The sequence below is a fragment of the Phocoena sinus genome, chromosome 7 (assembly GCF_008692025.1).
Source record: "Phocoena sinus isolate mPhoSin1 chromosome 7, mPhoSin1.pri, whole genome shotgun sequence".
In the NCBI taxonomy this organism is placed as follows: Eukaryota; Metazoa; Chordata; class Mammalia; order Artiodactyla; family Phocoenidae; genus Phocoena; species Phocoena sinus.
The window spans coordinates 11,652,102-11,679,043 of NC_045769.1; the positions used below are offsets into that span (position 1 = coordinate 11,652,102).

Consider the following 26,942-nt stretch of genomic DNA (forward strand, 5'->3'; position numbering starts at 1 on the left):
CTCCACAGATGATTGGTTCAATAAGTGATGCCCAATGTCATTCAGCAGATAGTGGACAGGTTAGAAGCCAGGCTTGTATTTAGATGGGTCCACTGTAAATTAAAATATCTCATATTAATAGTTTTGTGTATTACCTTAAAATTCTCTTTGGCAGTGGCCATGTTTCATTCCATACAACAGAAAGAATATCTGAGAAGAAGTATTATGGGAAATTTTATTTCTTTATTTTTATTTATTTACTTTAAAGAATAAATCAATTTTTAAATTATTTTTAACTTCAGAAATTTTATAGATTTTTTTTTTTTTTTTTTTTTTTGTGGTACGTGGGTCTCTCACTGCTGTGGCCTCTCCCGTTGTGGAGCACAGGCTCCGGACGCACAGGCTCAGTGGCCATGGCTCACGGGCCCAGCCGCTCCGCGGCATGTGGGATCCTTCCGGACCGGGGCACGAACCCGCGTCCCCTGCATCTGCAGGCAGACTCTCAACCACTGCGCCACCAGGGAAGCCCTATAGATTTTGAGTCGTCTTTACACTCTATAAATATCCACAATTCAGTAAATTATGGACACTGGGAAGAAACATTTAAAATAAGGAGAATGAATTAATCTTTGTTTTTATACCATAAGATTGCTAAAATGGAAGTCTAACAGGAAAACAAGCTATTGCACTGGCAAAAACTTCCTTCCCCACTCCCTTTCATACGGGTCCTTTACCTCTGGCATGGTCAAATAGATTTAGATAATATAATATTTTAACTGAAATGTACAGCTTACGTGTACATTTGGAGGGGAAAATAGCTTTGAGGTTAGCATTGTGGAGGCTCATAAAAAGTACCAGAGGGAGGTCTCAGAAAGGGAAATGACTGGTTCAAAGTCAACCTCCTTTACCACTGAGCATATGGTCTTGGGCAAGTTGCTTATCATCTTTGAGCTATTTCCTCACCTGTAAACTGGCCCTATGCATATTACAGGTTGTTCTGAGGATCAAATGAGATTCCTTGAAAGCAATTTATAAACTAAAAATTGCTACACAAATGGAAAGTGTAATTCATCATCGTCAGCAGTCAGCAAAACATGAAGAGATTTTTCCACACTTACTGGTATTTTTATGTAAACCTTTAAGATAGTAAGATTTTATAAGCTAAAAAGAGTCCAAAATGGAAACCTTTGATATTACCTAATATTGTAAGTTAAAAATCATAGAACTGAGTTATTTTATATGTAGGCTTTTTCAAGAAAATTTACCTTGGTGTAATTTCTCTGGTCTCCTGTGGTTGTCACCGTTTAAATGGTTCCCTTTCCCAAATGCCATAGCTTTTGCTTAAAATTTTAAAATTGCATCATATGTTATTCACCAGCACAGAGTTTACCTAAACATGCAATTTCCATTGGCTTGAAAAAAGCTGCATTGAATGTGAACAAGCCTATCAAGAAGGCGTAGATCTGCAGCCTGTCTCAGGGGATTTTATATGATTGTGTTGGGTTCAGTTCTACCTCCCTTTTCTCTATTTCAGAGAGAAAATACAGTACAGCTTAACTCACAGGTTCTGTTCTTAATATAACTGTGATTGGAGAGGCAAGGCTTTAATATTTCAGTTTCTTCATTTGGAGGTGGGAAAAGGCTGCCTTCCCTTTACCACAGGAATATTTTCAGGATGAAGAAAACAATACACAGTGAAGCTCATAGATCTCAAATTTGATGGGGAACAAGTATAGACTAACATAGGCTTGTTTCTCTTGTGTGTTATAATAAATAGTGACTATGACCCCCGTGGGTTTGTAAATACAGAACCATATATTTTATTTGCAGATTCAACTGGTCATTTTCAGCACAGACTATTGGTTTATCCTACAAATATAAATTGTATTGATATTAATTAAAGTCATACATTATAAATAAACATATGGGGAAGTCATCTTCTCTAGTAATCAAAGAAATGTAATTTAAAGGAAGTCTGAAATATCATTTCATCCTTACTAAATTAGCAAGAAAACAAATCAACAAATTAGAAAGTCCTCAGTGAGCACATAGAATGATGGTCTTGGGGTTGTGTGTGGGTGACATGTAGGGCTGTGAGCTGGTAGAGCATTTATCCAAACCATTTGGCAACCTCTGTCAAGAACCAAATGCTGAATGGTCTGTTCTAGAAGACTCAGAACAGTTGGGCCTTTCTCTTCAGCACGTCACTGTCCTGAGAAGGGGACTGTAGTAGGTTTTTTTTAACCTAATAGATGTATCCACCAGATGTAATGTGTGGTTCTGGAATGGGACCTGGTGTGGACTCACTGGCTGTGAAGGACATTGAGGGGACGATTGAGAAAACTCAAATATGGAAGGAGGATTATATGATATGAAGGGTCATTATTAATTTTCTTGGCTGTGATAATGTTACTTTGGCCACATAGGAAAATGTTATTTTTCAGACTTACCTCCTGAAATATTTAGGGATGAAATTCCACGATGTCTGTGATTTACTTGAAAATCCTTGAGCATTTAAAAGTGCATTAAAAAGAACCAAAAATTCTACTCGTAGGAATTTTTCCTGAGGAAATAATTTAATAGGAGAAAAAATTGATTAAAGATGTATAAAGATCATTATGGATAACAGCAAGAGTTAGAAATAACATGGATGGCCAACAGTAGAGAAAATTTGATTAATTAATTTAATTAGGGTTAACTCAATAAGCTATCAGCCGGTTATTTAAAAACAGTAATTAGGAAAACGATATCAAACTTGGAAAATTACTTATGATGCAATGCTAGCTAATTAAAAAATCAGAATATAAAATTGTAGGCCTTATTTGCACATTTGTTATACACATGAAACACTATATTAAATTGGTGGGATTATAGGTGTTTTGTTTTCCATTTTTCCTTAATGTTATCTTTTCAACAGAAAAATTGTACATGTAAAAAAGTAAGAATAGAAAAGAAAGAGCTGAAGTTGGAGGTTTTATAGATTCACCACCTTGAAGAGCAACTACAACTACTCAGATGTTTGGTCCTTTTTTCTTTAGGACATTTGGGAGCACCTGGAGAGCAGGGCTTGCCCGGTGTTCAAGGACCTGGAGGACCACCCGGAAGGCCAGGACCGCCTGGCTCCTCTGGACCAGCGGGGTGTCCAGGTACCTCGAAAGGAGCCTGGAGAGTTCCCGGGCACTCATCTATCTCTTGGTGTAGGGGAAGAAGCTGGCTCTGCCATTTCCCCAACCTGTGACTTTGGACAAGTCACTTAAATGTACTATTCCTCACCTATAAATTGGAGATAGACCAATATCACTGAGTTGGTCTGGGAGTGAACGAAGACAGCGCCTGTCACGCACCTAGGAAGATACCAGGCACAAAGTGATGGTCTGACAGAGGAAAGCTCCTTTCCAACCTTCCCTCGTGCACCTACCATTCAGGAGGCTGGTTTCCTATTCTCCTTTAGACTTAAGCCAAACAGCACACATTCAACACAACATTTTAACGGCTCCTCCTCTTGCCAATTCAGAATCGTGAGCATTTCAAATCATAATTGGCAACTTTAATCACTCAAGTGTATTTTCTCCTCTTGAGATTAAGTTAGGAGGTCTAGAAAGAAAAAGTAATAAAACAGTATCCCAGTTACCCATAGATTAAGAATATAGATGACCTTCCCATTTCACAAAACTCATATCGTCTGGGTGTCTGCAAAACCTCCCTGTCGTCCTCAGGTAATCCAGGGCTGCCTGGGCTGCAGGGACATCCAGGAGAAATGGGGGATCCTGGGCCAAGAGGCCTCGTGGGGGATCCAGGGGCACCAGGTCTTCCGGGAATAAAAGGTAAGTCAAAAGGAGGCCCGACCCATCAGAAAGCTCCCCCGGTGATGCTCCCACAAGTTCACAGTGCCTTTCTAGCACCCTGATGACATGCTCTGGGGCCTGGCTCTTTCCAAGGATGCCTGTTGCCGCCTCCTGTTCTTTCTTACTTGGGCAGCGCTTGCCTGGTCTCTTGACCCGCTCTACCAAAATGATGCTGCTGCCCCCTCATTTTTTTTTAACATCTTTATTGGAGTATAATTGTTTTACAATGGTGTGTTGGTTTCTGCTGTATAACAAAGTGAATCAGCTATACATATATGTACATCCCCATATCTCCTCCCTCTTGTGTCTCCCTCCCACCCTCCTTATCCCACCCTTTACGTGGACACAAAGCACCGAGCTGATCTCGCTGTGCTATGCAGCTGCATTTCCCCTATTGTTTTCCATGATGTTCCAGCCTTTTCATTTATTCTTTCCCCAGAGAGTCAAGCTCCTGTTATGTCCTAGATTCTAGGACACAATTAATTGTGTGATACTAGGCACACAGTTTTGAAGAAAATAGACATGGTTCCTGCCTTCACAGAGCTCACAGTTTAGTAGGGGAGACAGATATTAAATGTATTTTTGTCAGTTGTGCAAAGGAAAAGGAAAAGAGTAAGATGCTATGGAGAAAGAGGAATTAATATTTATTATCTTTGTTTGATAGAGAAACATTCTTTTCCTGGTTAAGTTTTTTCCCTTTAAAAGTATAGTAGACTTGGGCTTCCCTGGTGGTGCAGTGGTTGAGAGTCCGCCTGCTGATGCAGGGGACACGGGTTCGTGCCCTGGTCCGGGATGATCCCACATGCCGCGGAGCGGCTGGGCCCGTGAGCCATGGCCACTGAGCCTGCATGTCCGGAGCCTGTGCTCCGCAACAGGAGAGGCCACAACAGTGAGAGGCCCGCGTACCGCAAAAAAAAAAAAAAGTATAGTAGACTGGTAATAATATAGGTCTGGTGGGATAGAATAGAATAAAATAGAATAATTTGTTATTAACAAATATTCATGCCCCTCCATACAGCCCTGGTACTTATTCCTTTTCAGTCCATTTCTTTCATTTTAGAATTTTTTTTTCCCCATGGGTACCTTGTGTATACCTCTAGCATAACACTTACGTTGTATCACATTTGTTTGTTTAGAGGTCTTTTTTAAAAAGCAAGAATCGTTTTTTTAAATTGAAGTATAGTTGATTTACAATGTTTTGTTAGTTTCAGGTGTACAGCAAAGTGATTCAGTTATACATACATATATTTTTTTTCAGATTCTTTTCCCTTATAGGTTATTTAAAAATATTGATTTTAGTTCCCTGTGCTATATAGCAGGTCCCTGTTGGTTATCTATTTTATATATAGTAGTGTGTATATGTTAATCCCAAACTCCTAATTTATCCCTCCACCCCTTCCCCCTTTGGTAACCACAAGTTTATTTTCTATGTCTGTGTGTCTATTTCTATTTTGAATATAAGTTCATTTGTATCGTTGTTTTTTTTTTTTAGATTCCACATATAAGCAACAGCATATCATATTTGTCTTTCATTGTCTGGCTTGCTTCACTTAGTATGATAATCTCTAGGTCCATCCTTGTTGCTGCAAATGGCATTATTGCATTCTTTTTTATGGCTGAGTAATAGTCCTCTGTGTATATGTTACCACATCTTCTTTATCCATTCATCTGTCAGTGGACATTTAGGTTGCATTCATGTCTTGGCTATTGTAAATAGTGCTGCAGTGAATGTTGGGGTGCATGTATCTTTTTCGAATTATGGTTTTCTCTGGATATATGCCCAGGAGTGGGATTACAGGATCATATGGTAGCTCTTTTAGTTTTAAGAACTATTTTTTGTATCCTGGAACCAGTATATTCCTAGTAAGTCTGTTGGTTGGTTATTGTATTTATTTATTTATAGAAATAAATAAAAATTTAAATATATTTATAAATTTAAAAAAATTTATAAATTTATTTTTATAAATAAATACAATTATTAATTAATGGAAAAATAGAGAATGAACAACTGAACAAGTAGCTATGAGGCTGAGAGTCTGTCCTCACTTCGATCAATAGTTGAAGCGTCCAGCCTTACTTGGTAGATTTCTATAACTGAGACCCCTCTCTCTCCTTCCTCTTTTTTCCTCCCACTTACCTTCTGCTCGTTGGCCATACATACACTAAATTTTGGTCAAATAAAAAGTACTGCCTCTCAGAAGAATTGGAAATCCCTTCTTTTGGGCTTAGTCAGTCTATTGTTTTGCAAATCCAAGTAATGTTTCTCCATGCTCCCACCTCTTCACTCATCAGATAGATTTCAAATAACTCCAGTTGTCCAGCAAGTAGTAGTGTGGTGGTAAGTATTACCTGGTGCCTCTGTACAGAGGGAAGCCATTTAGTTTGAAGAGTTGGTATACTTACGAATTTCTATGCAGCCAAATAAGCAGACAGGAAAAGCTCCCACCACAAGATACCTTTGTACTGTCACCCTTCCTCTTCACTGGCATTTTTAGTAATGTGAAGTATAGTGATTGGTGATAAATTTAGGGTTCCAAGCAAAATAATTTTGTATTTTTAAGAGTTTCACTGGTTCTTGTGGCTGTTTCCTGTCTCTGGCAATCCCTATAGCCCTGGCGGGATATTCTTTGATGCTCTTTTGAGTGTCTGGAGGACAAAATTGATAAAGAACCAAAAGAAAACGTTTTCCATTACTTCTGCTGCATCTCCACTTCTTCCTACCCTCCTAGTTTAGTGAAATGGCAAGGATTTTCAAGTGTCCTGGTGCCATTTTCTGCACTCAGTTTGATTAAAATGACAAGGTTCATGTCGCTATTGTTGATTCTTCCTTCCCTTGAATTAGTTCACATTTATCACGTAACTTCAGTATATGTTATTAAAAAACTAATAGCTAATGAATTTGACAGAACAACAAAATTATCTCCAATTACATCATAATTTGATGCTATGAAATAATAAGTTTGTTAAGAAGAGAAGGTGAGAAAATGAATATATCAACCCAAATATTCATACCAGTGCACAGACGGTTGCTGCAGTGATGCTTCCTGACCATGCAGGGACACTGTTTCCCTGCAAACAGCCCAGTGAACAGCACAGTCTTTAAAAAAAAAAACCCACAAAACAGTGAAATACATTCCTAGGAATGAAAACGTCTCCAATATAAATCCATTGTTGCAGTTTATCATGCTGATAGAAAAATGAACCACACTCGGGCAGAAACGCTTTGAACTGAGAAACTAAATATTTGAAGTATGTTCTAAATAAGTCAAAGGGACTGATTATCTTGTTTGAACAAACCAGCTGCTGAACTCAAAGTTGTTTGCTCCACTGGAACAAGCCATATGGACTCTTGAGTCTTGCTTGTGTTCAATCAGATTTAAACTTTAACTTCAACATATGTAAAAATGGCTTGATGCCTAGACTTAAATTTTCCAGTACCTATGCCTCTAAAAGGAAGATGCTCGATTTCCTAGTTAGGCATTCATATAAGAATGTAATAATGGAGGGCTTCCCTGGTGGCGCAGTGGTTAAGAATCTACCTGCCAATGCAGGGGACACGGGTTCGAGCCCTGGTCCGGGAAGATCCCACATGCCACGGAGCAACTAAGCCCGTTCGCCACAACTACTGAGCCTGTGCTCTAGAGCCTGTGAGCCACAACTACTGAGCCCATGTGCCACAATTACTGAAGCCCGCACGCCTAGAGCCCATGCTCCGCAGCAATAGAAGCTACCTCAGTGAGAAGCCTGCGCACCACAACGAAGAGTAGCCCCCGCTCACCAGAACTAGAGAAAGCCTGTGCGCAGGAACAAAGACCCAACGCAGCCAAAAATAAATAAATAAATTTATTTTAAAAAAAAGAATGTAATAATGGAAACCTAGAATGATAAGCTTTAGCATGAGAATGTGTAAAGAATGTGGACTGGGTTATTTTGGTGGGTGGCAGGTAAACTATTTCATAAGAAAAAAGCACCTAGAAATGTCTTTTATCAGCATAGAAATGCGGGGCACCTTGCAGCTGTGAAAACCACAGAAATATCCTCCCTCCTTTTCTACAACTAGTGTCCTCCCTCTCCCGCCTCCACAGCACTTACCACTCTTGAGGTAATTGCCTGTTCGTTCTGTCAAGTCAGGGATTGTTTCTCTCTTGCTCTCATTGTCTGGTCAGCTCCTGTCACTAAGTGCATTTGGGGACTGAAACTTCGCTGTTAGGGGACCATGTCTTAGGCTCTTGTGTGTCCCCTTGGTAGGCACTCGTGTATTTTCTGAATCAAAAAAGAATTCAATCTTATTTCAGAATCTGTTTTGATACGTTTTCCACTTCGTTCAGCCTTTACCTGTAGTCACAAAGAAAGGTCTCTCTTTCCCTTCGGCTTTCAGGTTAGGGTGACCAGCTGTCCCGTTTTGCCTGGGACGGAGGGGTTGCTCAGGACACAGGACTTCCAGTGCTAGAACTATAAGAAAGTTGCCAGCAGTCAGGGACGAGTTGGTCACCCTAGTAAAAGTGTACACCTGTTAAAGGTCCCTGGGGATAGAGTAGCATTTTCAGGCTTTAGAACAAAAGAAAACCTCAGAGAGGGAAGCCAGTCACGAAGAGTCACCTGGCTCACATAGATAGAAGCTGCTATTATGATTATAGCTGGGGTGGGAGAGTAGATTCTCCGGCTAGAGGTGGGGCACCCTGGCCTGTGAGTGCAGCAAGATGCAGCCTTAAATGATGGTTGTTAAGCCCGAGGATGACCAGAGAGGTGAACAGAAAATGCTCATTACCAAGGAATGTGCTTTGTGAGACTAATTGCCTCTCCTCTGCCTGGTATATATTTTATGCATGAACAACTTTTTGATTTAGAGATGGGATGGATAAAAAAGCTTTCAGTAAAAAGGAAAAATTGCCCTTAAAACTCTACCCAGATGTAGCTGCATTCAATTTAGAAAGGTAACATTGCGTCAGATAAGGGTCAGCCAGTTCACAATGGCGAGAGGCTGAGGCTGTGACAGTGCAGGACCTGGATGTGTTGATGTGACAATGGAGAGTTGGCAGGAGCTGAGATGTCCCACCCCCAGCCAAGTCCCCAAGCCATCAATCTTGGTGGCTTAAGCTGGAGATCAAAACACAGTGAAATAGCAGAGGAGTCTCAGAAAATGTCTTATCATTTCAGATAGATGGCAATAAGTATCCAGATTTGGCAGATGAAGGTCTGTGTGTTCTTTTGGTGCAAACTTGAAACATTTGCTCATAAATAGAAAAGAGAATTGGAGAATAAGCTCAGCCAGAACTGATAAAAGTGGTTAGGAACTAAGAGCTTTAGGGAAAAAAAGGGTGCATTCCCCACCCCCCACCCCTGCTTTTTCTTTTGGTGCAAGACAATATGGCTTATTCCCACCAATCTAACGTTTAGATTTAAAAAATAGAATAACTCTGTTTCTAGTACTGATAAAAAATAAAATGGAGCCAACTAACTGTTCCATCGTCCAGTAAGAAGTCTACAGAAGACTTGCTTTAATGAAGAGATAATAATTAGCACTTGAATTCTTTATATGCAAATGGATAGTACTAACTTCCTCAAATCTTACTCATCCGATAAATCTACCAATGAAAGATGTGACATGCCAATAGAGATTGGAATCCACCCTTCTTTATAGCTTTCTCTCCACCTGTTCAATGCCTCACCCTCCCTGTTCCACACTTGGTCATTCACTGATTCATTCATTCACTCACTCATTCATTCAACAAACATTTATTGAGCACCTACTGTGTGTCAGGAGATATGCTAAGTGGCGGGATAGAACAACTAATAAGACCTGATCTCACACTCAGTTAATTCATCCAAAGTAAACCAGCCACCACAGACAGGATTGTTGTACAGAGTAGGATGGGCCTGGCAGAAGGGCATTGAGGGAACTCTACATAGGTGTCATGGGGGTAGATGAGGGGCACTTCTCTGTGTTGGTCATAAGCTGAGGGTGTGATTATCACAAATTCGAGGGCTGGGACCCTTAACTGAATGAATGGCTGGCTGTGTTCTGAGGGGCTTTTAGCCTCAGATGAGAAAGAAAAGTTTCTGGTTGGAAGATCCATTAATGAAATAGGAAGGTTACCAGGCTTGGCCAGGGGCTGAGGAGAAGATTCTTTCTCCCCCATCAATCAGTGGGACGTGGGTGCAGCACTTGGCAGAAGCGCAGCAGTTAGGAGATGTTCTATGTCTGTTAGTTATCTGCCTCTTCCCCCCCACCCTTCCCTTTACTTGCTTCCTACAAATCTATATATTTATATATGGCAAATATATATAACATATTATGTATATGCTATATGTATTATCATATAAATATAGATACAAATACCTAAATATTTATCAATCTATAGATTTATAGGTGTTCGGCTTTCAGTGACAACTTATGTAAAGTCAGATTAGTAGACGGCTCCTTAGAGAACTCTATTGACACCTGACAGAAGGTTCTGAAAGAAGATGCAGGCATCAGCGAGATCCTGTGTAATTACAGAGAATGGAGTTTTCATGATCATCGTGAACTAAATTTACTAGTTGCCAAGAGGCATCAGAGTGGTTCTCTTTGAAAGAAGGGGTGGCAGAGGAACAGCTGCAGCCACACCTGACCTGCAGGCCTGTTCTTTCTGAGTAACACAGTGCTCAAAAAAATCAGTAGGGTGTGTTTTCCCCAGTGTGCCACCGTCCCCACCTGTCCTTAACTGTCTTACTACCTTTATCCAGATAGATTCTGAAGAAACTAGGATCTGCAGACCGTGAAGTGTGGGAAGATCCTGGGCCTGGGAGGAAGGAAGAGGGCGTTTGCTCCCAGCTAATCCCTTTCCTTGTCTAGGATCTTTTTTTTTTTTTTTTTTGCGGTACGCGGGCCTCTCACTGTCGTGGCCTCTCCCGTTGCGGAGCACAGGCTCCGGACGCGCAGGCTCAGCGGCCATGGCTCACGGGCCCAGCAGCTCCGCGGCACGTGGGATCCTCCCGGACCGGGGCACGATCCCGTGTCCCCTGCATCGGCAGGCGGACTCTCAACCACTGCGCCACCAGGGAAGCCCTAGGATCATTCTATTGTTGTAAAATTGGAGGTCATTTCCTATACCAAGATTCAGTAATTCTAGAGTCTATCTGATTAGAAAGAGAGAGAAAGAAAGAGCGAGAGGTTCATGATACGGTCATAAACCAACAGCACTGTGTTAAAACCAAAGCAAGTTATGTGATAGGATATATGCCCGGCTGAGGGATGGCGTGGGAGTTTGGAGTTTGGGGTGAGCAGATGTAAGCTATTATATATAGAATGGATAAACCACAGGGTCCTGCTGTATAGCACAGGGAACTATACTCAACATCCTCTGATAAACCAGAATGGAAAAGAATGTAAAAAAAGAATATATATATATATATATATATATATATATATATATATATATATATAAAGAAAAGTATGTGTTAAGCCGTCTTAACAGAAAACATCCATCAAATGAACGTATCTAGTGATGACCACTGGCATGGATTCTGCTTTGATAGTGATGTTCGGAAGGTGAGGTCTCCTGGTTCCTGCCTGGAGAATCTGTGGGTCCCCGTCAGCTAACCCTCCCCTGGACTGTGCCTGCAAAGTACAGCCAGAGGATGTACCTTGTGTACTTTGTGTCACAGACCTGTGATGTGTTTCAGGTCCCTCTGGGTCGCCCGGCCTGAACGGCTTGCACGGTTTAAAGGGTCAGAAAGGCAGCAAAGGCACTTCAGGTAAGAGAAAACCCTTTGCAGGAGGCTGAACAGCAGGCAGGGGACCACGAGAGTCTGCTGGTATTTCCTCCCTTCACAAAATTCGGATGCGAAACTAGGACAGTGGTTTAGCTCAGAATCACAATGTTGGAACTGTTTTTAGTGCTGGTGATGACATATAAAAAAGACACTTGAGAAAACCCAATTTAAGCAGGAATGGTTGTTAACAGTGCCTTTTGTTGTTACTGCTTGTGACTGTCTATTAAAAATACTCTGAATAATCGCTTAGGTGGAGCTAGCTTCCAAAATGTTACGAAGAACCAATAAATAGTCGGGATTTGGGGGTATTGTTTTGTTTTATGTATAGTCGTGCCAAGTACAACCACGTGGGTCTAATTAGTACTTCTAGCATCCTTCAATAGCCTGCTGCTAAAACAAATTACCTGAACAAATTGCTGTTATTTTTGATACCACAAATAGGCTAATTATCAAGATCTTAGCTTGTTCCATTATTTGGATAGAATGCACATTGGTTGCATTGGTTTCTCAGGAAAAGAGCTCACAATCAGACGAGGTAGCTGGAATCAGACATGCAGATTTGGGGGACTGTTGGAAAAGGATTGGATTGCTGTGCTGCGTGGTTTGAATCTGTTGTTGAGGAGGGACAAAACCTTGATACGGTTTGGAAGGTCAAGAAGTAATTTACCTCACGTAGGATTCAGTTAGCGGCTCTTCCGAATAGTCTGGTAAAACGTGTGCCCTCTCCAAGAAACCAGTGAAGTTCTGCCTTTTCATCGTGAAACTGCACATTCCTTCTGTTTATTTTCCGGTTTCCACCTTAAATTTCAAGCCAGTTAATTCACAATCACTTATCGTCGGATCTCATTCGTTTCACTCTTTCCATTGTAGAGGTTGAAGGGTCAGTATTGTCAGTAAGCTGTTGTGTTTTGAAATCTGGGAAATAACCATAAAATAAATCAAAGCTATGCTGGACAAGTGTGACGGGTCCTAAGAAAGGAGACGGCGACCCAGGAAGGGTGTGCGGCCATCTGGGTCACCGTTACAGCCAATGTTGAGCCTCAGCAGGACCGGCAGCATCCCTGTCACATGACTATTTGGAAGCAGTTCCTTTCCAGGCCCCACAGCAGGGACACACCAGGAGAAGATGCAGTGCTAATGCTGTTTTCCTCGTTAAGGTTCCCATAAAACGGGCCCACCTGGTCCAGTGGGAATGCCCGGGCCAAAAGGCGAGACAGGAGACCCCGGGAGCCCAGGAATTTCTCCTCCAGGACTTTTCGGAGACAAAGGTCCCCCAGGTCCCCCAGGTAAGAAGCGGCATGCTTTTCCCTTCTCTCAGTAACTAAAGCCAAGCCTTCCAAAGGTAATGAGACTAACAACTGAACATGTCCCTTCTCAGGGAGACCTGGACCGCCTGGTCCTGCAGGTGCCCCAGGAAGAGTTCTTAAGGGTGACATTCCGGACCCGGGTCTGCCTGGAGATCAGGGACCTCCTGGCCCCAGTGGTCCAAGAGGTATGAGAAGAATCATGGCAAAGGATGGTGATGCCCCTTTCCTTAGATGCTGCCAGCTCTGTAGGGATGGAGGAGCAGAGAGTAGCAGCCCCATCGATGTGGCAGATGGAAACAGGGGGAGTGTGGGCGGTGGCGGGCTCCCAGGACCGGTGCTTAGGCCCCTCACACTTCTGTTTCAACTCCATCGGACCACCTCTGACTCAGAGCAAGCCTTTCCCGTTGTCGGCTCGAGGCTGAGCGTGAGGGTGCAGAAGTGACAAGCAGGAAGCCATCGTGTGGGTCTCAGCGTCCGCACAGAGAGCACTGCTTCTGGCCCAGGGTGACAGGACCCAGGCCTGACTCACACACAGGAACACTCTCCTCGTGTACTGCTAACATTACGTGTCGTTCCTCGTGTCACTTCACTGGGACAGACTCTAGCCAGTCAATATTTAACAGAGTAAGACTGGACCAGAGATGGTCAGGGGGTTGGAAAAAGACTGTGGCTCAGTGCAATCTTTTGCCAACTGGCAGGCGATCACATTCCTACTAGCTCACAGAACTCTTCCAGAGAGACAGAAACCTTAAAATCTTCAGCATTTTAGTAAGGGTAGGATAAAATATATAGTTCTCTTTTACACTGAGAAAAATAAAAATGTGCTGAGAAGTTTAGAAGCTAAGTAGGAATTGAATTTGGGCTCAATTCCCATGTGTAGACTCTGGTTTTCAAATAGGATTTTAAATTTAATTGAGCGGATATTCCTTTTTCATCAGCCAGATTTTCTTAAAAGCCTATTATCTCTCTCTCTGTCCACCCATCCATCTACCCACACATTCATCTACCCATCTATCCATTTACCCATCCATCCATCCATCCATCATCCAGCCATCCATCGTGTGAAAGCAGCAGGATGGCAATGCAAAACAAAATCATAAACTGATACTGCCAAAAGGAGTGGCTCTGAAAGGAAGGAAGGCTTTGCTTAGCTCATTTTGTTTAACAGTTACTAACAGACTATTCACACCATTTCTCAACTTGGCCTCCAGTATTAGACATACTGTTTCACCTCTGGTACTACTGACTTAGTTATTCCAATTCCTTGCATCCCTTGCTTGTAAGCCATTAAATTCCTTTCCTTAAGAAGCTCGAAGGCAGCCAGCATGCACATTTGACTGAAAGAATCTTTTTGCCTACTCTCTGTGGTCAGGAATACCCGGGCCTCCAGGGCCCCCTGGGAGGGTTGAACTTATGAAAGGTGAACCAGGTGACTGTGGTCTGCCGGGGCCTCCAGGTCCCCCAGGCCCACCAGGCCCTCCAGGACGCAAAGGCTTCCCAGGATGTGATGGAAAAGATGGCCAGAAAGGTATGAATGCAAGTAGTTCTTTAAGTAGTACTGGATGACTTTCATTATTTAGCCCTTAAGGGTCTGGGGTATGCACCACTATGAGGTATTTCTCATTTCCTGTGGAAATAGTGACTACATTTCCAAAATGTCCTGACTTTCCCAGAGTCCTAAAATTTGGGTAATAGTTGGACAAGTAAGAAGAAGAAACACAAGTTCATCTTTAGTCCCTAATAACATACTTGATAATCTTCTAGACAAGAACTAAACAATAGAAATTTAATGCAAGCTACGTATGTAATTAAAAGATATAGTAGCCACGTTTTCAAAGTAAAAAGAAACAAAAGAAATTTTCATACTTTATTTTATTTAACATAATATATTCAAATATTATTTTAACATAAAATCGATATGAGTTATCAAAGGGATAATTAGGTCTGGCTGTATAAGCCTGGTTCTTGTCCCAAATAAGACACTCCTTTCTGCTGCTGAAATCTGGTGTGTATTTTACACTTATGGCACAACACAGCTTGGACTTGCCAGTTTCAAGTGTTCAGTAGCCGCCTGTGGTTAGTGGCTTCTGTATTGGACAGTTCAGTTTTAGACTGCTGACTTTGTCTTTTTATAATCACAAGAGTCTCCATTACTAAATAGTCTCCCACTATTTAAGGCTAAAATATTTATTTTAACTAATTTTTACCTAACTGCTAATGTTTGGGGACCTTAGTTTTTGGTTACGAGAATTTTAGAGAATTATGAGGTTCATAGGACATTTTGTTGAGAAGAGACCAAGGAAGCTTATCCACTTTACCTCCCTTATGTCATAAATAAGGAAGCTTGATACCAGAGAAGCAAATGTTGGGCTTCCCCGGTGGCGCGGTGGTTGAGAGTCCGCCTGCCGATGCAGGGGACACGGGTTCGTGCCCCGGTCCGGGAAGATCCCACGTGCCGCGGAGCGGCTGGGCCCGTGAGCCATGGCCGCTGAGCCTGCGCGTCCGGAGCCTGTGTTCCGCAGCAGGAGAGGCCACAACAGCGAGAGGCCCGCGTACCGCAAAAAAAAAATGCAAGTGGACTTGGGTTGGGATTCCAGGGAGGGCTTCCCTGGCGTGATCTGCACGCTACAGAATGAGGAGCACTTGCTGGACAGGGGGAAGGAACAGTATGTGTGAGGTACTGAGTGGCTGGTGTGGCTGAAACTGAGAGAGTGAGGAAGAGGGGGTGGGAACTCAGGGTCGGTGGTCTCCAGACAGTGGAGCATCTTTCCTTATTTTTCCTTTCCGTCGCGGTCCTTTGACTGTCTCCAGAGAAAGTTCAAGATGACTGGGCTTTTCATTCTAATTTAGTTTTGTCTTGGTCATGGAACAATATTCCTTAGTCCGGTTGATGGGTAGTTATCTGACAGAGGCAGCTCTTCTCGACCTCGCAGGAGAAAGTTGGGGTCTGTTCTGCACTCTAAGGCTGGCTTTGCCCTGCATTTTGCTGGAGCAAACCTCTGAATTCAGTCCATTGAGCTGTCATTATCTTTATATTGCTTCCTTCTAGTGTCCTCCTTTTCATGTGTCTGTTTTAGGACCAATGGGATTCCCGGGGCTGCAGGGGCCACCTGGAACTCCTGGGCCACCTGGAGAGAAGGGTTTACCTGGACCTCCAGGCAGACAGGGGCCCTTGGGTCCTCCAGGTAAGCTTCTAATGCCTAGTCATCTCCACCCAGCAGCCTCCATACAGTGTTTTGTTGAAATAGTTACGATGAGGGTCATCTTTCAGAAGGTAATTATCCTGAAATTACCAGCAAATTCTAATGTTAAGCTTTTTCTGATGAAGATTATGTTTCTCTCAGGCTGCACTGCAAAGTCTCAGGTTTGTTAAACTTATTTATTATCAGAGCAAGTAAGTTTGAAAGTTAGGAGTTGATTTTCCGTGTACTGTTTCTAAGGTAAATACCCATAAATCTGTGTTCCCTCACACAGGAGGCAAAGACTGATTTGATTATTGTATGTGAAGACAGTATATTCAGTTCCTGCCCCCAAATTCCCTCCTATCGATTCTCCTAGATGTTTTATTAAACTTTTCCTGTAAAGTACATTAGTTGCTATGAAGATGAAAGGCTATTCGATTTAAGCTCTGTAGACAACAGGTTTTCATCAGAGAGTCAAAATAAGCAAAGAAAGGGTTGGAAGGGCAAACAGACGTGTATTTGAGATTGGCAGAAGTAATACCTTTGAAGATCCTAAATCAATACTATGACAGTATGGTGTCAGTTCAGAATATTTTGCAATCTCGTAAATGAGCACTCTAGTCTAAAGAATAAGTACACTGCTCTGCTTTATGATGGATCACGGAACAACATGATAAAGAACTTATACCATGATTCATCTCTTATTTCCTTTCTGTGCATAATCTACAAAACTTGGCAAATTAATATGGAATTTTCAGAAGCCTTCGAATGGACGGAATTTCTACATACATTAAACTGGGGCATATTTGCCGTAAGAAATCAACTCGAATTTTATATTGTGCAAGGGAGTTTCACTTCAGGACTTTCTAGATATGAAAACTCCATTAATCATAGATGTTCTTGTCAGTAACATTGATGTGGACTTTTTATGTAAATAAGATGCTGTCATTCTACTTGTCATTTCACTTTTGTCCTAATTCACACATTTATAATCTCTTTCTGCCGTATGAAAATCGTTGTGTGGCCTCATGGTTTGGGCTTTGGATCTCTCCAGGTTCCAGAGGTAAGCATTGCTATAAGATGAATAATTTCCTCTAAATCTCATTTGCAGTCATTTCCGTACTTGCCTTTTTCACTGTATGTGTGAGTGCAACTTTGTTGCATCTTTCAGATGGGGTGCTGTAATTATATTGGGTTTTAATGCCTTTGCTTCCTCGTTACAGATATGGTAACCCCATATTAGAGTGCCCCAATGCTGAGCCTCCTTACAGGTTGTCAAGGTGGCATGGAGACTCAGCTTATAGAATTTCAGTTCAGGCACAGAGTATGAGTGCGTTCTCTGTGAAAGGCTACAGTACATACCAACGCAGGTTTCCTTTCTAAATTCTACAATATAAATACAGAGAACGTCCCTAAAATAAGTAGTATCAACAACATGAAAAGCTGGGTCCTTACTACCCAGTAAGGGGCTGTGACGAGCCTTTCCCATCACACCCAAAGTCCACTGTCAAGGAGCAAGTTTCTTTGTGTGTTAAAATGAAAATGCCATTATTCTTTTCAACTAAGTGTTCACTCAATCCTCCACTACGCGAAAGCAACATATGATTTTGTGTCTGGCACTTTTTTTTTTTTTTTTTTTTTTTTTTTTTTTTTTTTTTTTATGCGTTACGCGGGCCTCTCACTGTTGTGGCCTCTCCCGTTGCGGAGGACAGGCTCCGGACGCGCAGGCTCAGCGGCCATGGCTCACAGGCCCAGCCGCTCCGCGGCATGTGGGATCTTCCCAGACCGGGGCACGAACCCGTGTCCCCTGCATCGGCAGGCGGACTCCCAACCACTGCGCCACCAGGGAAGCCCGTGTCTGGCACTTTTAAAGAGAATAAAAAGAGTTTCTCAAAAGAAGAAAAGAAAAATCGTGAAAGTGTGCATTTGTTCTTTCCAGGCCTCTGTTATTAACCCTAAGGAACGTTGCCCTGAATACAGACACCGTTTATTATTTTTAGGGCCCTTACAAGAGATACCTCGGCCCCTTTCTTTCAGCTTCTGGTTTGTCAAAAAGTAAAGAAATGCAAAATCAGAAGTTTAAGAAATCCTGCTATTTTAAATGTTTATATTTTGAAATTACTATTGTATATTTAATGAGTTTCACTTCAGTCCTTTTAGTGTCTCTCTGACTGTATATATAAACTCACTGGAATATAACATCAACATCCTAAATGTGAAGTGCCAGCCAAATGCCCGCCCATCCTCCACTAACCTGCTTCCTCCCCTCTACCCTCACTGGTGGATTCCCACCATAATGCACCAGATTATCCAGGGAAAGTAGGAAATACCTACATGCATCTCTCTCAAGTCCCTCAGAGCGAAAAAGCCAAGTTTTACATTAAACTGTATGTACTGTAAAAAGGTCTCTAACTTGGTGTCACTTGTGGTTTCACACAATATTTTCGAGGAGTTTAAATTCCAAACAGCTTATAGGGTTCTAGTTCATTTTCCCACAGGCAGAGTAAGTACCGTGTAGACTACGTTGTCACTGTGGCCAGGTTTTCTAGGATTTCCTCACGGCTTTATCACTGTCCTTAAAATGATTTTGCACATTTGTATGAATTTTAAGAAAACCATAAGTAATCAGTGATGTGTCTTACAATATGTTGCATTTCTTAGAATTCACCACGTAGGTGTTCAGAGTTCTCAGGGAAGGCATTATGGGGTGCAGGTGAAGAGGGCAGTTTTGGAGCCAGGATGTCTTGGATTTTTATCTGGACTGTGCCACGTAGTAGCTTCGTGACCTTAGGTATGTTGCTTATTTACCTGAGCCTGACTTTTCTTCCCTGTAACCTTCTAATGACAGCAGCACACACACACGGGCTGGGTGGGAACATTCAATCATAAAGCACTTAGCACGAGGTCTGATGCGTGATGAAGCATCCAGTAAGTGTTAGCTGTTAGCGTTGTGGCTTAGTGTTATTATTTCTTTTTCCTTGTGGAATGTTTGCAGGGTGACCGAATGAAGATTTAGCAAAAAAAAAAAAACAAACCAAAACACAGTTTTTAGAGCTGTGAATGTGCCCAAGAAGAAAAACAATATTAAACCTTTAGGACAGTGGTTCTCTAAGTGAGATTCCCCATGTCAGCACCGTCAGCTTTACCTGGGCGCATGTTAGATATGTAAAATGTTGCCCCGCACCTCCAGACCTACTGACTCAGAAACTCTGGGCTCTAACAAGCCTGACAGATGATTGTGATGTGCTCACGTCAGAACTGCAGCGTGCCGGTGGTGCTTCTTAGCCCTGGCTAATACTGGAATCGTCTGGAGAGTTTAAAAAATCAGTAATGCCTGGGTTCCACCCCCAGAGATTCCTTTTTAATTATCTAGATGGGATGCTGGCAGTGGTATCTTTGAAAAGCTCTGCAGATGGGATTATTGTAAAATCAAGCTTGAGGGCACTGCCCGGGCCACATCCTATACCAATGAAACCAGTATTTCTGGAGTGGGACCCAGAAATCAGTATTTTTATAACTCGCCTGGATAATTCCAATGTGCGCTCAAGGTTGAAAGTCACTGCCTCAGTGCCTCTAGCAGTCCTGAAATTGTCCCCTTGAGTAGCAGACGCTCTGGAAACCCAGGTGGCTGCAGTGTAGACCGATGAATTAGGGTGATGTTAAGCTGGGTATGAGGAGCACACCGGGACCTCTCCCCATGCCACCTGTGGCCAGCTCCCGGTAAGAAATGGCCCAAAGATTGCGAATCCTGTGAAGGTCACCACACGATCGCTGTCACGGCCCATTTTCACTATTTCATACTTCTTTTGCTTTCTCTGAGATCCCATTCACTCACTCATTCAGGCATTCAGTCAGCAGAAAGCATTCTAGAAGTTTTCACAGCGAACAAGACAAAGCCCCATCTTCACAGAGCTGACACTGGATGCTTGAAGGTGCTCGATAACGTTTCAGCGTAGTGTCAGAAGCCCATCCAGCTCGAGACGGCAGAAGGACCTGGTTCCTAAGCATTTGAATCCCTCACACAGGTGGTGATTCTAATTTCAGGTGAACCTGGGCCCCCTGCAGACGTGGATGCTTGCCCCCGAATCCCGGGGCTTCCTGGGGTACCAGGCCCAAGAGGACCAGAAGGAACCATGGGGCTCCCTGGAATGAGAGGCCCCCCAGGACCAGGTATGAGCCTCACGCTGATTGTTACTGGCAGCGTGGATCGCTGAAATGAAGATCTGGGTGTTTGCTACATAGCTTTTTGGTACGGAGCCACAACAACTAGTGGGGATGAAGCAGTGGACACCTCCTTCCCCTCAAACATTTTCTCTGCATCTGTCCAAAGGTTTAATCATGTAGTAACAGGATCGACACATCCCTTCTGTTGTGATGAGGAACGCCTACTTTAATCTTTTACTTGTGGGCAGCTTTTGGGCATGAGTTTTTTTGTTTTTTTTTTTTTTTGCGGTACGCGGGCCTCTCACTAATGTGGCCTCTCCCGTTGCGGAGCACAGGCTCCGGACGCGCAGGCTCAGCGGCCATGGCTCACGGGCCCAGCCACTCTGCGGCATGCGGGATCTTCCCGGACCGGGGCACGAACCCGCGTCCCCTGCATCGGCAGGCGGACTCTCAACCACCGCGCCACCAGGGAAGCCCGGGCATGAGGTTTTGAAACCTCTTAGCACCACAGAGTAGATGCTCTGTGAGTAGTCATTATTAGGTGTTGATTTGACCTTGAATTAAAAACAATTGAATTGGGACCCAGTGGAGCAGAACAGCCTACAGGAAGGGAGAAGGAGGTATATCACTTGGAAGAGGAAAAGGGAAGAAGGGGAGGGTCACGATAAATTATGGCAAAGATCGCGTCATTCATCTAACGGATCTGAGCATTGCTCAGTCATTGTCAGGGTGGCAGGATTCTTATTTAAGTATTTAAACCAAACCATTCCTTTAAAAGGTGCCCTCCCAATGGTTTATTTTCTCTTCATATATCCCCATCTCATTGGGTAATTTACAAAGAGATTAGAGAGTTTAGGCTGGTCATCTAGAGATAACTTATCTTTTTAGACCAGTGGCAGTGCCTGTGGTTCTAGATACCAAATTCTAGAAACAAATGTGCAAATTAGCCTAAGAGGCATGAAACCATTCCTCTTCCTGGCTTTCCCACTGCCCAGCTGCGGCTCTGGCTCATTTTTTTTTTTTTTTTTTTTTAAACATCTTTATTGGGGTATAATTGCTTTACAATGGTGTGTTAGTTTCTGCTTTATAACAAAGTGAATCAGCTATACATATACATATGTTCCCATATGTCTTCCCTCTTGCGTCTCCCTCCCTCCCACTCTCCCCATCCCACACTTCCAGGCTGTCACAAAGCACCGAGCTAATATCCCTGTGCCTTGCGGCTGCTTCCCCCCAGCTATCTACCTTACTACGTTTGTTAGTGTGTATATGTCCATGACTCTCTCTCGCCCTGTCAAAACTCACCCTTCCCCCTCCCCATATCCTCAAGTCCGTTCTCCAGTAGGTCTGCGTCTTTATTCCTATCTTACCCCTAGGTTCTTCATGACATTTTTTTCCCTTAAATTCCATATATATGTGTTAGCATACGGTATTTGTCTTTTTCTTTCCGACTTACTTCACTCTGTATGACAGACTCTAGGTCTATCCATCTCATTACAAATAGCTCAATTTCATTTCTTTTTAAGGCTGAGTAATATTCCATTGTGTATATGTGCCACATCTTCTTTATCCATTCATCCGATGATGGGCGCTTAGGTTGTTTCCATGTCCTGGCTATTGTAAATAGAGCTGCAATGAACATTTTGGTACATGACTCTTTTTGAATTTTGGTTTTCTCAGGGTATATGCCAAGTAGTGGGATTGCTGGGTCATATGGTAATTCTATTTGTAGTTTTTTAAGGAACCTCCATACTGTTCTCCACAGTGGCTGAACCAATTCACATTCCCACCAGCAGTGCAAGAGTGTCCCCTTTTCTCCACACCCTCTCCAGCATTTATTGTTTCTAGATTTTTTGATGATGGCCATTCTGACTGGTGTGAGATGGTATCTCATTGTAGTTTTGATTTGCATTTCTCTAATGATTAATGATGTTGAGCATTCTTTCATGTGTTTGTTGGCATTCTGTATATCTTCTTTGGAGAAATGTCTATTTAGGTCTTCTGCCCATTTTTGGATGGGGTTGTTTGTTTTTTTGTTATTGAGCTGCATGAGCTGCTTGTAAATTTTGGAGATTAATCCTTTGTCAGTTGCTTCATTTGCAAATGTTTTCTCCCATTCTGAGGGTTGTCTTTTGGTCTTGGTTATGGTTTCCTTTGCTGTGCAAAAGCTTTGAAGTTTCATTAGGTCCCATTTGTTTATTTTTGTTTTTATTTCCATTACTCTAGGAGGTGGGTCAGAAAGGATCTTGCTGTGATTTATGTCATAGAGTGTTCTTCCTATGTTTTCTTCTAAGAGTTTGATAGTTTCTGGCCTTACATTTAGGTCTTTAATCCATTTTGAGCTTATTTTTGTGTATGGTGTTAGGGAGTGATCTAATCTCATACTTTTACATGTACCTGTCCAGTTTTCCCAGCACCATTTATTGAAGAGGCTGTCCTTTCTCCACTGTACATTCCTGCCTCCTTTATCAAAGATAAGGTGTCCATATGTGCGTGGGTTTATCTCTGGGCTTTCTATCCTGTTCCACTGATCTATCTTTCTGTTTTTGTGCCAGTACCATACTGTCTTGATTACTGTTGCTTTGTAATATAGTCTAAAGTCAGGGAGCCTTATTCCTCCAGCTCCTTTTTTCGTTCTCAGGATTGCTTTGGCTATTCGGGGTCTTTTGTGTTTCCATACAAATTGCGAAATTTTTTGTTCTAGTTCTGTGAAAAATGCCAGTGGTAGTTTGATAGGGATTGCATTGAATCTGTAGATTGCTTTGGGTAGTAGAGTCATTTTCACAATGTTGATTCTTCCCATCCAAGAACATGGTATATCTCTCCATCTATTTGTATCATCTTTAATTTCTTTCATCAGTGTCTTATAATTTTCTGCATACAGGTCTTTCGTATCCTTAGGTAGGTTTATTCCTAGATATTTTATTCTTTTTGTTGCAATGGTAAATGGGAGTGTTTTCTTGATTTCACTTTCAGATTTTTCATCATTAGTATATAGGAATGCCAGAGATTTCTGTGCATTAATTTTGTATCCTGCTACTTTACCAAATTCATTGATTAGTTCTAGTAGTTTTCTGGTAGCATCTTTAGGATTCTCTATGTATAGTATCATGTCATCTGCAAACAGTGACAGCTTTACTTCTTCTTTTCCGATTAGGATTCCTTTTATTTCCTTTTCTTCTCTGATTGCTGTGGCTAAAACTTCCAAAACTATGTTGAATAAGAGTGGTGAGAGTGGGCAACCTTGTCTTGTTCCTGATCTTAGTGGAAATGCTTTCAGTTTTTCACCATTGAGGATGATGTTTGCTGTGGGCTTGTCATATATGGCTTTTATTATGTTTAGGAAAGTTCCCTCTATGCCTACTTTCTGGAGGGTTTTTATCATAAATGGGTGTTGAATTTTGTCGAAAGCTTTCTCTGCATCTATTGAGATGATCATATGGGTTTTCTCCTTCAATTTGTTAATATGGTTTATCACATTGATAGATTTGCGTATATTGAAGAATCCTTGCATTCCTGGAATAAACCCCACTTGATCATGGTGTATGATCCTTTTAATGTGCTGTTGGATTCTGTTTGCTAGTATTTTGTTGAGGATTTTTGCATCTATGTTCATCAGTGATATTGGCCTGTAGTTTTCTTTCTTTGTGACATCCTTGTCTGGTTTTGGTATCAAGGTGATGGTGGCTTCGTAGAAGGAATTTGGGAGTGTTCCTCCCTCTGCTATATTTTGGAAGAGTTTGAGAAGGGTAGGTGTTAGCTCTTCTCTAAACGTTTGATAGAATTCACCTGTGAAGCCATCTGGTCCTGGGCTTTTGTTTGTTGGAAGGTTTTTAATCACAGTTTCAATTTCAGTGCTTGTGATTGGCCTGTTCATATTTTCTATTTCTTCCTGATTCAGTCTTGGCAGGTTGTGCATTTCTAAGAATTTGTCCATTTCTTCCAGATTGTCCATTTTATTGGCATAGAGTTGCTTGTAGTAATCTCTCATGATTTTTTTTATTTCTGCAGTGTCAGTTGTTACTTCTCCTTTTTCATTTCTAATTCTATTGATTTGAGTCTTCTCCCTTTTTTTCTTGATGAGTCTGGCTAGTGGTTTATCTATTTTGTTTATCTTCTCAAAGAACCAGCTTTTAGTTTTATTGATCTTTGCTATTGTTTCCTTCATTTCTTTTTCATTTATTTCTGATCTGATTTTTATGATTTCTTTCCTTCTGCTAGCTTTGGGGTTTTTTTGTTCTTCTTTCTCTAATTGCTTGAGGTGCAAGGTTAGGTTGTTTATTCGAGATGTTTCCTGCTTCTTAAGGTGGGCTTGTATTGCTATAAACTTCCCCCTTAGAACTGCTTTTGCTGCATCCCATAGGTTTTGGGTCGTTGTGTCTCCATTGTCATTTGTTTCTAGGTATTTTTTTATTTCCTCTTTGATTTCTTCAGTGATCACTTCATTATTAAGTAGTGTATTGTTTAGCCTCCATGTGTTTGTATTTTTTAAAGATCTTTTCCTGTAATTGATATCTAGTCTCATGGCGTTGTGGTCGGAAAAGATACTTGATACAATTTCAGTTTTCTTAAATTTACCAAGGCTTGATTTGTGACCCAAGATATGATCTATCCTGGAGAATGTTCCATGAGCACTTGAGAAAAATGTGTGTTCTGTTGTTTTTGGATGGAGTGTCCTATAAATATCAATTAAGTCCATCTTGTTTAATGTATCATTTAAAGCTTGTGTTTCCTTATTTATTTTCATTTTGGATGATCTGTCCATGGGTGAAAGTGGGGTGTTAAAGTCCCCTACTATGAATGTGTTACTGTTGATCTCCCCTTTTATGGTTGTTAGTATTTGCCTTATGTATTGAGGTGCTCCTATGTTGGGTGCATAAATATTTACAATTGTTATATCTTCTTCTTGGATCGATCCCTTGATCATTATGTAGTGTCCTTCTTTGTCCCTTTTAATAGTCCTTATTTTAAAGTCTATTTTGTCTGATATGAGAATTGCTACTCCAGCTTTCTTTTGGTTTCCATTTGCATGGAATATCTTTTTCCATCCCCTTACTTTCAATCTGTATGTGTCTCTAGTTCTGAAGTGGGTCTCTTGTAGACAGCATATATAAGCGTCTTGTTTTTGTATCCATTCAGCCAATCTGTGTCTTTTGGTGGGAGCATTTAGTCCATTTACATTTAAGGTAATTATCGATATGTATGTTCCTATTTCCATTTTATATATTGTTTTGGGTTCGCTACTATAGGTCATTTCCTTCTCTTGTGTTTCGTGTCTAGAGAAGTTCCTTTAGCATTTGTTGTAAAGCTGGTTTGGTGGTGCTGAACTCTCTCAGCTTTTTCTTGTCTGTAAAGGTTTTAATTTCTCCATCAAATGTGAATGAGATCCTTGCTGGGTAGAGTAGTCTTGGTTGCAGGCTATTCTCCTTCATCACTTTCAGTATGTCCTGCCACTCCCTTCTGGCTTGTAGGGTTTCTGCTGAGAGATCAGCTGTTAACCTTATGGGGATTCCCTTGTGTGTTATTTGTTGTTTTTCCCTTGCTGCTTTTAATATGCTTTCTTTGTATTTAATTTTTGACAGTTTGATTAATATGTGTCTTGGCGTGTTTCTCCTTGTATTTATCCTGTATGGGACCCTCTGTGCTTCCTGGACTTGATTAACTATTTCCTTTCCCATATTAGGGAAGTTTTCAACTATAATCTCTTCAAATATTTTCTCAGTCCCTTTCTTTCTTTCTTCTTCTTCTGGAACCCCTATAATTCGAATGTTGGTGCGTTTCATGTTGTCCCAGAGGTCTCTGAGACTGTCCTCAGTTCTTTTCATTCTTTTTTCTTTATTCTGCTCTGCAGTAGTTATTTCCACTACTTTATCTTCCAGGTCACTTATCCGTTCTTCTGCCTCAGTTATTCTGCTATTGATCCTATCTAGAGTGATTTTAATTTCATTTATTGCATTGTTCATCGTTGCTTGTTTCATCTTTAGTTCTTGTAGGTCCTTGTTAACTGTTTCTTGCATTTTGTCCATTCTACTTCCAAGATTTCGGATCATCCTTACTATCATTATTCTGAATTCTTTTTCAGGTAGATTGCCTATTTCCTCTTCATTTGTTAGGTCTGGTGGGTTTTTATCTTGCTCCTTCATCTGCTGTGTGTTTTTCTGTCTTCTCATTTTGCTTATCTTACTGTGTTTGGGGTCTCCTTTTTGCAGGCTGCACTTTCGTAGTTCCCGTTGTTTTTGATGTCTGTCTCCAGTGGCTAAGGTTGTTTCAGTGGGTTGTGTAGGCTTCCTGGTGGAGGGGACTAGTGCCTGTGTTGTGCTGGATGAGGCTGGATCTTGTCTCTCTAGTGGGCAGGTTCACGTCTGGTGGTGTGTTTTGGGGTGTCTGTGGCCTTATTATGATTTTAGGCAGCCTCTCTGCTAATGGGTGGGGTTGTGTTCCTGTTTTGCTAGTTGTTTGGCATAGGTTGTCCAGCACTGTGGCTTGCTGGTCGTTGAGTGAAGCTGGGTGCTGGTGTTAAGATGGAGGTCTCTGGGATATTTCCACCGTTTAATATTATGTGGAGCTGGGAGGTCTCTTGTTGACCAGTGTCCTGAAGTTGGCTCTCCTACCTCAGAGGCAGAGCCCTGACTCCTGTCTGGAGCACCAAGAGCCTTTCATCCACACAGCTCAGAATAAAAGGGAGAAAAAGTAGGGAGAATTAGTAGAAG

At 41.8% G+C, this 26,942-nt stretch overlaps 1 protein-coding gene across 8 annotated transcripts in view; it reads left to right on the forward strand.

The window, feature by feature from the left end:
• The window catches only part of COL4A4 (collagen type IV alpha 4 chain), a 146,891-nt gene that overhangs the window by 105,118 nt on the left and 14,831 nt on the right, over positions 1-26,942 (forward strand). For 7 of the 8 annotated variants that reach the window (XR_004350630.1, XM_032636649.1, XM_032636651.1 and 4 more), the window contains 9 exons: positions 3,018-3,125; positions 3,696-3,803; positions 11,490-11,561; positions 12,737-12,865; positions 12,958-13,071; positions 14,259-14,414; positions 15,964-16,071; positions 17,123-17,131; positions 20,113-20,238. Coding sequence is in view for 7 of the 8 variants with exons in the window: in XM_032636649.1 (XP_032492540.1) it covers positions 3,018-3,125; positions 3,696-3,803; positions 11,490-11,561; positions 12,737-12,865; positions 12,958-13,071; positions 14,259-14,414; positions 15,964-16,071; positions 17,123-17,131; positions 20,113-20,238 (930 nt within the window). In the remaining variant the exon portion in view is untranslated. Of the gene's footprint in view, positions 1-3,017; positions 3,126-3,695; positions 3,804-11,489; positions 11,562-12,736; positions 12,866-12,957; positions 13,072-14,258; positions 14,415-15,963; positions 16,072-17,122; positions 17,132-18,729; positions 18,827-20,112; positions 20,239-26,942 lie in introns of those variants that run through there. The other variant, XM_032636657.1, reaches the window with a different exon arrangement.